Raw genomic sequence first — 12,793 nt, 5'->3', positions numbered from 1 at the left:
AGAATAGAAAGGGGGGAAAAAAAAAAAAAAAAAAGGTGATTCTGTGTTTCGGAAGTAGCCAAGACCTCTTTTCACCTCTTTGTTGTGGCTGCTAGAGACAAGCAACAAGTCTGGCAAGGTTTCTAATTAGCCTGGCTGGCAGCACATGGCAAACGAGACTTTGTTTCTGCTACTCAATTCCAGACCAGAGTTATTCCTTCCTTGTCTTGGAGTATTTATAGTAAGTCCAGTCAAGATCCTGCCATTCACTATGTGCGAACTGAGCTGATACTGCATCTATTAGGATGCAAGACAGGCTCTTCCCTCCTTTTGTAGCCTGGCAGAGAGGGAAGCTTTCTTGAAAAGGGAAAGAACATTTTGATCAACAGAAAAGAAGCCCCAGTGATGGTGACAATGGAGGAATAAATACATTAACCTTTTGGAGGCAAAAAAAAGGTTTCAAAGCACAGGTATCGTGGAAAGTGGAGCTAGAAATAGGACCACAGAACAGTAAAAAGTACATACATTAATTTTGATTTGTGGAACATGGGGGAATTTTTTGAAAGTCAGCAGGAGTAGGAACCAACAAAAGCTAAGGCAGGAGGATCTGCTTTGGGAAGAAAGCACATGCACAGAAGTGAGTGTGTGTGTGTGTGTGTGTGTGTATGTTGCAGGGGGATTTACACTAGGAATACCCAGAGAAGAGAAAAGCAGAGAACTTTGTCAGCTTAGAAATTAGTTGAGGTGGAGAGGAAGATTTTAGAAGTGTAGCATCTTGGTAATCTTAGGAGACTTGTAAAACGGAGTTGGATGTGTGGGGTGCTAGTATGGAGTCACTTGGATCTGGGAGGTTTTGGAGCAAAAGGGCAAAGATAATGGAGCTATTAGAAAGAGTAAAGCAGAGAGCTGAGGAACTGTTTAAATGAAGAAATAAAAGAAAGGAACTCCAAGGTCATTACTGGTAGAGAAAGCATCCTACACTGTATCGCTGGGCAAGAAATTTCTCTTCTGTCCCCATGGGCATGGTTACTCCACTGTCAGACTAGTGGAACAGATAGCTAATACATAATGTCTGACGTGTGTTTGAAAACTGTTGCACTGAAGCCTTGTTTCCCCATAGCAATGATACTTGATGTTTCAGTGTCTCCTCAAACTGAAATTCAATTATATTGTTTAAATCTCTAGATGAATCAGGTCCTGGAAAAAGAATTTGCTAGTTGGTCTGATGATCATAGCACTGACATAAGCTGGGATCTGTGCAAAGTATAGCCACAGAGTTTCCTTGCCTCACAAAGCAGTTGAGTTTTTTAGCTATTTTCCATTCCACAGTGGGATAGGTTTTCTCATGATATTCATTTGAGAGAGACAGAAAGTTAGTCTGAATAATAAGTAGTACTTAAAATACTAACCAAGGAAGTGTGAGAACAGGTCCCTGCTCACCCTGATGGGGAGGACGTAATCAAAGCTGGTCTCTGACTCCAGTGATGCTCTAATTATCAGACTACTTGAAGGTCTCCCCCAGTTTCTCATGTATTACAGACATAATTAGCATGTATTAAAGACATAATTAGTGGCCAAGGCAGAGCAAAATACTGACTCTGCAGTCCAAAAGTCTGACACTCATCTGATCATTGGGGCATCCAGGTGTGAGCTGCTTTGATCATAACAGGAGTGTCCTGGCCATAGAAAGACCGTCAACCTGAAGTTTCCGTACATCATAAGAAAATTTACTTCAGAGAAACACTACACAAAATAGGTTTCACTTGAAATATTGTTGAAATATTGTTGAAATATTGTTGAAAATTAAAAATTTGGCATTTTCCAACGAGACTTTGTATTTTCTGAGAAAATTCTTAGGCAGTTGTATCTGTCAACACATCTGAAGTGTGATACTGCCCTCTGATAACTGGCACACACGAACCGCAGCATATCAATTTCTGCATTTTCATGCAGCCAGAGGATCAAGCCGATTTCCCAAGCTACTTGCCAAAACATTTCACATACAAGGAACAAGAACCCTTCTTGAAGTATCGCATGAACTTAGCTCCCAGACACCTCTCTGTCAATGCCATAAGCCTATTTTTCAATCTCACTCAAACCAGCTAAGACTCCCCAGGAGAACACAAGGCTTGCAAACACAGTTGGTTATTTGAGTTATGGGCCAATGATTATAGGCTTCTAATCTCAAAATTCAATTTGAATAGGTGTTTAAAATGACAGAAAGAAGCCATTTCTTGGGTTGATCTGTTTCTGTTACAATTGTTCCAACTTACAGTGGAAATTCAAAAGGCTACAGATAAAGTATGAATTTGACATTTAAATCCTTTCAGCTCTCTCATATTTTAGTTAAGTGAACTAGCAGACTTCCATTTTAATTGCCAGCTTTTTAATTTTTGTTTAAAAAAAAAATGTTATACATAAGCAACAAGTAAGCAAAATTAAAGAAATCAAGAAAAAGGTGTATTTAAATATAATACACAACCACATGTATTACAGTTATTTTCATCCAGTGAAAATGTGTCATGTTTCCAACAGAACATGCAGCGCACACATAAACTTTACATTCTGTTTGTACGTAGACTTGGCACCAATGTTGAAACCCCAGTCATCCTGCAGGGCCCTACGTTTGTTTCTGAGCTGCTTCACGAAAAACAGCATTTAGAAAGAGCTCGTGGGAGTGGGGAATCTGTTAACGACTCAACAAAAATATTAATCTCCTCATGAAGTTCACTGCAGGGAGACCTATAAACCGAGGATTGATGCGGAAATACATTTGCTCGGTGAATTGTGCTGTCAGGCAGAGGTTGCGACAAGGCAAGGTTTGCAGTTGCACTGACAAGCACTGATTAGGAGGATTCTCTAATTACCTCCGAAGGTTTTGCACAAGGTTTTTTTTTTATTTATTTCTTTTTTTTCTCTCTCTTTTTTTTGTTTTTTGTTTAGCAGAGGCCAAGGTGACGCTGTTCACTAACATCCCAGTGGGCAGGCACCTACACACCGACCCGCAAAATGGACCTGGGAGTTTTTCCACCTCCTCAGCCAGCTGCTGACCAACACCCCTCCGTCCCTCACCCACCCACAGCGGTGGAACCAACCTGAGAGGCTGCCACTCCTTTCAGAGCTGTTGTGGGAGCTGGTGGTGCTGAAATCCTGTGACTGGTTGTGTGGCAATCTATTAGCCAGTCCCTCAGCCACGCGGTAGTCAGGGATGTAAAGCAAGGCTAAGGGTTAAAGGGCAAAGGTCACAGTGGCATCGTGTGATTAGTTGACAGCACAAGCACATGCAACGCATGCAGTTAGCAAGTCAGCGGCAGATGTGGTGGGGCAGCAAGTTTTAATTTATTAATTTATTTTTTAATGTATGCCTAGCCTAGCCTAAGGGAAGGCAGCGGGCTTGGTGAGTAGCACAGGACAAGGAGGATTAAAAGCACGGAACAGTATGTTTTGAGATTGTGTGAGGTTCAGCACACATGCAAGGTATGTAAGCATTAGTTACCGTAAATATGAACAGTGTCTCATGTACTAAAAGGATTTTTCTAATTCATGCATAGATGATATAGTACGAAGCCAAGGGCTCTGGAAAATAAGAGCCGTCATTACCATTGTTGCCTTTGCCTTGGTCTGGGAGAGAGTAACCAAATCCCATCAGGTCATTCTTTTGCTGAATTGAGCTTTTCCACTGAGGATCAGGTAGGTCGACGGCCAACTCATGGATGCTATTGGAATGCAGTATCTGGGTGGTGGCATATGGTGTAGCTTGCGTTATTTGGCTGGAACTGTTGTAACTAGTTTTTGTGGTGAAGTCAATGCTGCTGTAAATGGCTCCATCAGAAAGCATAGTAGCAGTTTTATCTCCTTGCCCTGGCACTGGTGGCAGCACATCTGTGGTGAACATAGGGGAATGAAACAAATCATTGATGCACAGGAAGCCTGAAAGTATCAAGATTTAAGATGAAAAATAAATGTGTCATTTTGCACGTTTGCATTTCAGCTGAGAGGTCCATGAGCCAATGAAGGGAAGATGATGTACAACCACGGCCAAGCTATCAGCATCTGTGACAGGCCTACCACTTGTCCTTCACGTCTCACTGCCTAAAACTATCTTTTTTTTTTTTTTTTTTTTTTGTATACCTTCAACTGTGAAAGTGAAGTTTGGAATATTTCTCTACTGAAGAATGTTTTCAATTGTTCACTCTATGTCAGAACCAATGAAACTGTCTGGGCTTCAGGGAAATGATGAAAGGAGTGAATCTACAAATTGCAGAGGAAACTTTCCTAGCAAATATGTAGCAAAACTCATAAATGGATGCCAAAGCTCTCAAAGTAATTTTTTTCAAGGGCATCACCTTGACTTCCTTGAAGTTTTATGCATTACCTTACCTAATTTCTTTTTGACATTAGCTAGTACATTTCTCCTTCTATACAAAAGAAAAACCTGACAAAACCAAGTTGTTCCTGATATGTAAAAGAAAATCTGTTATTCTGAAGGGATTAAAGTGATCAGTCTCTTAAGATGGCAAAACAGTGTCGATAATGGAGAACAACTTGTTCATATACTCCAGTACATTTGCCTGAAAAACAGTACAGCATATTTAACTAAATATCTGTTGACTTTTCTACATCTTTTGAATCCTATCACATACTACAATTTGTACCTTTAATCAGTTAGATTGGCAATCTCTCTCCTTACTAAACATTGTAGTGACCTTTGCTGGTGGAATACTAGATTTAGAAGCTGAGACTACTGAAGTGTAAAGAATCTAATGATGACTGGCATGATGTCCCAAGGAGAACTACAGCTCAGCAGATAACCCTCTTCCTGCTGTCTCAAAGGTCAATATATCAAATGGTACTATTTTTACAATTTATTTAGAATCTGAAAAGTTGAATCCATTTGGAATTTACTTGTTAGAAAAATGCATCATTTATATACCATTTGCTTTATATAGCCAGATGGCAGATATGGATTCCAACTGTTAGATGATGTTAGATGTACGTGAGATAATACATATTCCTCTGGTGAGGATGTTCAGATCCCGTTCTAGGTATCAGACATTTTTATGTACATTAAACCACAGAGAGAAAAGATGATTTGTGCACCTAGACAATGGTTTAAGCTCAGTTCCAGGCTCAGATGTCAGATGTGGGTTTTGTGGAACCTCGGGGAATACAGTTGTTCTCTCACTGTCTCAAGACTTTCCCAGCAAGGAGATATGATACCATAGCCTCCTCCCACTGTTTGTTTGCTCATTTGTTTGTTTGATCAGTTTGGCTTTTTTCCCCCTGGGATGAACATTAAGACCAGAGAACTATATTCTACTGCATTCATGTGTGTAAAAGTGAACATTTTAATATGGACCCTAATAACATCTGCAGTCTCAGGGTAACAACGTAATACTAACAATAAGTATGGCAATAACAAGTGCTCAGTAGACAGACTGCAGAAACTGATTAAATTTGGGTCTATCAGAGCATGATCTGTTTTTGCAGACAACAACAACAGGGAAATGGACACAATCAAGTATTTAAAATGCCTTAATTGTATTAACTTATATCTGCAGATAAATGGTAAGTGCAAAAAAATTACAATTAATGCAAACTACAGGTCATATTTCAAAATCAGGTTATTACTATCTTTCTGCACACATCCAATGCGCTTTCTAGGGGAAATACGCAATCACAAAAGCATCTATGTGCAAATACAGGATGAGATTTGAGAGCCAAGTGCAGTCCTATCTTTCCTGTGTTTCATCCACAATATGCAGATTTTTCCTTTCAACAGTTGGTTTCATCAAAGTATAATGGATTGGAGTTTAGTAAATAAATTCTGTTGTTAATATATAAAATGAAGTAAGTCCAGCTCAACCTGTCTGCATTGGATTTGCAGACTCATAGAAGTAAAAGCTAGCAAAATGTTCATCTCTCAAGTACTCAGACATGCATCTATTAGAGCACACTTCTGGTAACTGAAGAGGTATCATCGCTATACAGTCATTTTAAAATACAAACCCACATTTGCACTGGCCTGAAAGGGAAGTTGCATAGCTTCCCACTAGCCAAGAATTTTCAGTCATTCTTACTAATAAGCTGTGGTTCTCCAAACATTCTGGGAATTCTCAGTACAACCACAGACTACTTTTTTTACCTCAAAGAGCTATTAAAGTGCTATTTGACAAAGTGCCATAATCACCTAGTAAAAATCAAGTGCGATTTTCCCACCAAGTTGTTCTAGCAAAAAACCCACATTGTACATTTCAGACCAAAGATGAACACACATTTCCTACTGGATGCTTTCCCAAAAACTCTCCAAGATCTACATTGCTCTGTAACTCTTGAGATAAATGAAATGGTGCTGAAATACTTTCTTATGGAAGCTCTGCCTTGCTGCCTTGGGAGATGCAGTACCACTTTGTGGCCTTACAGGACTCACAACCTCACCTGTGCTTCCCACTCATAGCCTTGCTCCCAAATGCCCATCTAGGACACAATGTGGATTTCACTCTTAAAGACAATGTTAGACCTGCCTGCCTCAGCTTCTGAATTTCCAGAGTGATTGATTGCCACCTTACTGTTTTCAAAATTTTTACAAAGGTCTTATCACAGACCTTTTAACCAGTAAAAGAGGCTCAAGCTCTATCTATACAGTTAATTCATGTTAAAAGACATCTGACTTGTAATCCATCTTTAATGTAGAAGCATCCAAACTCAACTGCTGAAACAGAAAGGGATAAGTGGTCCCAAAACAGCCAGAAAAAAACGGTCAGCACAACTGTAAAGATCATGGGTGGAACCAAGCTGTTGAATTTCAAAATATAACTGTTGCATCTCTTGGACAAATTTGAACCTGTGCCTCATCCACATTGAAGCCAAAAGCTTTAAAACATGCTTCCAGTTTCAGTCATATAGAGCCAAATGCTAAAAGCAAATGGTAATTTTTCTGTATCATGTGAGCTTCTGAAAAGATGGAAAAGTACTGAAGGGTTTTGTTTTCAAGATATTAATGACAAAGCAGCTGGTATATATCCAGTTGCCTTCTAAATATTACCAAAAGTTTTGCTTATTTTATAATATTTTTGTAAAAAAAGACCTTTAGAATATTTTTATATGGAAAATAAATCTAGAGCGTTTTGTTATAATTTTAAGTCACAGTAGTAAAACTACAGGCAAGAAGTTCTGCATGGGAACATATAACCAGTGTACGGGGATGGTCTTCAGAAGCAGATTCTGCTATAGTTCACAACTGAATTCTTTCCACATTTATCAGTTTGATGGGTTTCTAGATGTTTTGCATTTTCATATATTTTTAATATATACAGTTGTCTTGATTTTTATTGGCTTATTTATGTTTTAAAAATATTTTTATACACATTTATATTAGGAAGTTTTGTTCTGAACACCACTATGCAGAACTGTTATAAAATCATAGAAACCAAGAAGTAACAGACAGATGTCAGTATTACTACGACTTCTAAAAATCCCAACCATGTATCTTGAAAGTCCCATTTGAGTAGAATGTTTGAAAGAAAATAACCCCTCTAGAGATTCATCACCATAATTATAAATCATTACCTCATATCCCCAAAGGGGCCCCCTCAACTCAAAATGGAAATAAAACCCTAAAAAACCTAAATAGTTTCCTTTTATGTATTCATTCTGCCAATAAGCACGAACGTTGCGAGGCCTTCTTCGTGGATTGTGGCTGAGACCAAGAGCAGTCCCTCAGCAGGAAGGGGATGGGCAAGATGACAGCAACAGTATTCTTCCGTCCTTCTCCTGCTGAAGGAACATCCTTCCTGCATGCCCCGAGGAGTCCTCTGCTCTTATGACATCCTCTATCCCTGGCTACATTGCCCTGCACAGCAGATTGCTCATCGTCATACAAAAGGGAATAAGCCTGAGCAACAAATACATTTCTCTCGAGATGATAAGCAGATCCTGTCTCACCACTGTGGGGTACGTTACAAACTAGACCTACGTTTTGAAGAAGTAAAAAGAGACAAAGCAAAATGAACATTTTAAAGTCAATTTTAAACCAAAACTTAAGTCAAACATATAAAGAACTATAATGATAAAAATATTACAGTGTTTATCATAGATGTTAACTAACAGAAGCCTATTATATTTTATACACTGACTGAATAAAACGAAACCTACCTCCACGACCAAAATTGCCAAGATCATTGGGTCCACTAGTGCTGTTGTTTACTGGCAGACTTGTGGCAGGCCAAGAGTCTGCAAGCCAAGGATAACTGGGGTCACTTGCATTCAACAGACCTGGTCGGCTGAAGCAGAATAAGAAAAAAAGATATGCACACAAATACATATATATTTACAAAATTAAAATATCTTAGAGAACTAGTGATTGACCCTGTATCGCTGTTCTCCTAACACCATAGGTAACAAATATTTAGGAGACTTCAATTTATTTCAAATTAAAATTGTGTAGCCTTTGATGATTTAAAGACCTTGAGCAGTTAATTAAGGTTATATACAAATCAACTTTGTCAGTAGAACTGGGACTAGGCATCCGTCGTGATTCTGCCAGAATCCAAATGAACTCCGTTGTCTGTGTGAAACAGGGGTTAGGCAGCACCATCATGGGATCCTACACCAGGGCTGCATGATAAATTACCACCTCAAGGGAGCCATCACTCAAACTGATTGCTCCATATCAGCCATTTCCAGGACTTTGGGCTACTATTTCTTCCTTGCCTTGCATCCTAAATGCACGCCTGTCATCTACAGGCTGGTAACTCTTTCTCTGAGCGCTCTTGGATGGTTTAGAGGCAAACAGGTCTGAGTAGGATTAATGGAAAGTCCACAGCTATCTTTATCTGCCACTGCTGCGTGGCTTTTACGTCCCTGTAACTCCCAGCTTTGAGTGCGGTATTAAACAGCGAGTATGTTGAAAGAAGGTACACTCAGGCCAGAAGGCACCGCGTCTCTCTCACCCCAGCATACACAGCCAGAAATTTAGCAAGGCAGGTGGGTTGTTTGTGTTTGTATTTAACAGGAAAAACAAATCATTTCCTAAAGACACCCTTTTCCCCCAAACGAAAACTAAAACCTATCCACCGTTCTGCGGCTTTTCTAGGTTATTAATGTACTCATGAAGTTGGAGCAACATCTCCAATCATTGTATGTTATAGACCCCCGCCTGGTACAATCCCTAAGAGAAACATCGGTTTCTATGGAAACGACAATAAGAAGACCCAGCCGCTTTCTTGCCACATCTACTCGCTCTCATTAGGCTTAATCTCTTTTTGCTAAAATATTGATTAAATGGGAGATTGGAAGTTATTACCAGGGCCTAATTACAATCTCCATATTGGCAAAGAGAAAATAGATGAGGATATATGGGCCCGTTATCAGCTTTTATCAATTTCAATTGAGTAGCCAAAGTTGTGGAATCCAGTCCTATCAATCTACAGCCTATTCATCATCCATGAATCATTTATTTTGTGATCGATTAAGTGTAATTGTTCACTCACAGCAATTTAGGGGGAGCCAATAAGGAGTCTTAAACAACAGCAACTTCATTTGCTAATGTCTAATTAATGCAATAAACATCCTGGTAACAAATGAACACATTCCTTGTGATATTTACTACTCATTTCTTCCAGGGCATCTGGGAGATATGAAACATCTGGGCTTGATTCCTCCAAAGTGCACAACAGATAGGTCATTAAACCTTGTGGTAAGCTACTTAACTCCTCCTAGTGTTGTCAGTCTTCCCAATGATCAGTTATCACCCAAGTGCATTTTTCAGATCCCTAATTTTAGAAATAAATATGATGGAAAGACCTTTATGCAAAGAAACATACCTTCCATTGCTCATTAGTCCTCCATCTCCTCTTTGGAAAGTGACTGTGTTTTGGTTGGAAAAACAAAACAAACAAACATACACACACACACATATATGCACACACATATAAGACAGGGAAAAATCCATTAGTAATAATTAAAAGTAAAATTCAAACTGCTCAGTGTCTGACATTGGAGGCCCCTTGGCATCATCACATAATAAAGTACAGAAATTATAAGAAAAGGATAAAACACATTAGGGTTACAATTTGTTGAGGATTTCACTGCATGTTACTGATTAACATCAATTTGCTCTGTAGCTTGCAAGGCAAACCGGCCGGCCGCCTGGGCAAAAGGCCTGAATTTAGCACAGCCTTCTTCATATGACTTTGCGTTGCAAGCCTGAGCCATGTGATGAAATTGTTTTCTTGGCATGCTTTTGCTTCAGCACATAATGACATTGCACCAGTGAGTTAATAACATCATGTCGTAATGCAGTAATATAATGTCACCACACAAATATGCCATTTCCCAGGACAAATACAAAGAGGTGGCAGCTCTATTAAAGCTGAAGGGGTGAAAAAAAAAGCATACAGCTGTACCATTTCCATTAGAAGTACAGTATAAGAACGAGCACCCACACATAAATGCATACACGCCAGTATCACTGGGAAGAAAAAGCGTTTCCAGTCTTGCCATGGGGGATGCCAAGGACATATTCAGAGGCACACAATTGTTTTTATGGCTCTGTTCATGGGTGTTTGACAAAAACCAGCCTGTTTCTTATCTATCTTAATAACAGGATTACATTTCAGGGCAATATAGGTAAACCCACATTACTGGTGAGATGCTAATAGACAACATTTGATGCTCCTTTTTTAAGCACTGGCAAATATTTTGAATCAAGGCCAACAGACTACTCTGGTTCTCAGTGGCAATATCTCATTATTTATTGCCAGGCATAGATAAGGCAGACTATTAAATTGTATCAATGTCCTGGACACCTGCATCCTCACAGGCCCCTGACAAGATGAAGGTTTGGATTTCAGGGAGAAATGGAAGAGTCTGTGGCCAGTTTAATTTAAAATAGTCCTTGTTTTGGAAATAGTATTTACCTTTGTAAGACAGATATTCCCATCGTTAAATTATAGCTCCCAGAGTATCTGCATGATTTTCCAAATATTGGTCCAAACTACACTAATTCAAGATTAGGCTTCCTATTATACACCATTCTAATGAGACAAAATTACTACAAGCAATAGAAATGCTGTGATCATTAAAAAAAAAAAAAAAAAAAAAAAAAGCAATGACGTAAACTCACTGGGAAAATACTTCTGACAACTTATAGTATCCTTGTCACTTTATTAACTCCTAGGTAATTTCACAGTCTGCATTCAGCAAAGGGGAAAAACTGGCCCCTCTGGAAGCCCTGCTGGAAGAGTGCTTGGGTAGGGTGATTAATTATCCTTCACTGCAGAACAGACTAATATCAATATCAGAAAATCACTGCAGTCATATGTCAAATCAAAATGGTTAATAGCTGAATTTTGAAAGCATGTGATCAAAACAATTAATGAAAAGAAAATAAAAATGCAAGTATGGGAAGTATTAAATAAAAGTCTGTTTTGAGAAACAAGACATTGTAAAACATTGCAGCTAATTAATTTCAGAGCTGAAGCTACTTTCATTCACATTGCTTCTAACAGGCTGTCAACTGACTGTATCACTCGTTACTTAAGAGTGAATAATCTGAAGTGCTGTGGATATCACGTGTGAATATGCAAAGAGGTGGGTACTGCCTGGCTGTGTTTCAAAGCTTGTTGGTCAAAAGTACATTAGATGCTATTTCCTTTCCCCTCCCCCCCTTCAAATTTAATACTCCATTTCTCCAACTTTCCACACGTGTCAAAGTGACAAGAAGTAAGGAAAATGGGAAACAAAGGCACATTCAGTAACAACCCTTATAAATAAAGTTTACAGATTTAAGGGAATTCCAGTAAAACATATTTTCTGAAAACTTCTTGGGATTAATGCTCTTGTTTAGACTATTGTAAAGTAATGTTGTCATCACTTGTACAGCACATACAGGTGTGTGAGATTTTAACTATGCATGTCATATGGGGAAAAAATCTATACCTGTGGTCTTCAAAATATTTATATCCCTTGTGTACCTTTATAAAACAAAGCTAAAATGGGGGAGCTAGTATGAGACTGCAGCAAGGTTTGCCAGGCACATTTTACTTGCTGTGCAGTGAGGTATGGAAGAAACTCCCAGGCATGCTGCGAGAAACATATCAAGACACGACATCAAACCCTCTTCACTAGAGCCATAATTGCTGCAGATTGGCTGTAGCATATACGCTTGTTGAGAAGAGACAGGTATCACAGCATTTACTTTTCTATCTGTGTATCCTGGTGGTAGCAACTGTTTCCTGATTTTTTTTCCCCATGTTAAATAATCTTACACCCTCCCAATACAAACATCGTTTTTAGAAGAAAGGTTCAGAACTTGTCTTGCAGTGATGTTGTTTTTCCTGGGGAAGACTATGCCTGGCTTATGTGATGTGTCCGCAACGGGGAAGGAATACAGGTTCTTTCATTCACCCTCCACCCTATATACCAGTGCACAGATGGTTATCATCTTCATGAGAAAACAAACAAGGAAGTATCTTAGTTACTGTTCTTGGTGGAAAAGGCTCTGGTGTAACAACTAAGCTTGCTAAAATTACTCTTGAAATGTGGACATGTCATCAGGATGTTACAGAAAAAAAAATCATATTCCTGATGGCACCCATAAATGGGCTACCTGAGGCTGGATAGAGAAGGTGCCTTTCTTTTAGCATCAATATTGTGAAAGGAAAGACAGCTAACAACAGAAGATATGGTCAGGCTGCCAACACAAGCACTATGTTTATCATTCCTGCCGTACGTTTTGTCAGCATTTTTGCCAGCAGTTTGATTTCTGCAATTACAAAACAAGTCTAAACGCCTGAATAGGAGCATACTTAAT

At 39.0% G+C, this 12,793-nt stretch overlaps 1 protein-coding gene across 9 annotated transcripts in view; it reads right to left on the bottom strand.

The window, feature by feature from the left end:
• Positions 1-12,793, bottom strand: part of ROBO2 (roundabout guidance receptor 2) — a 475,917-nt gene that overhangs the window by 44,290 nt on the left and 418,834 nt on the right. For 5 of the 9 annotated variants that reach the window (XM_037377879.1, XM_037377880.1, XM_037377883.1 and 2 more), the window contains exons 19-22: positions 9,804-9,846; positions 8,134-8,261; positions 3,580-3,861; positions 3,075-3,200 (exon numbers count right to left, since the gene is read on the bottom strand). In XM_037377879.1, the coding sequence (XP_037233776.1) occupies positions 3,075-3,200; positions 3,580-3,861; positions 8,134-8,261; positions 9,804-9,846 (579 nt within the window). The remainder of the gene's footprint in view (positions 1-3,074; positions 3,201-3,579; positions 3,862-8,133; positions 8,262-9,803; positions 9,847-12,793) is intronic. The other 4 variants (XM_037377881.1, XM_037377885.1, XM_037377884.1 and 1 more) reach the window with 1 other exon arrangement.

Source organism: Falco rusticolus, chromosome 2 (genome assembly GCF_015220075.1).
Source record: "Falco rusticolus isolate bFalRus1 chromosome 2, bFalRus1.pri, whole genome shotgun sequence".
Classification (NCBI taxonomy): Eukaryota; Metazoa; Chordata; class Aves; order Falconiformes; family Falconidae; genus Falco; species Falco rusticolus.
This window is presented reverse-complemented; position numbering and strand designations above follow the sequence as displayed.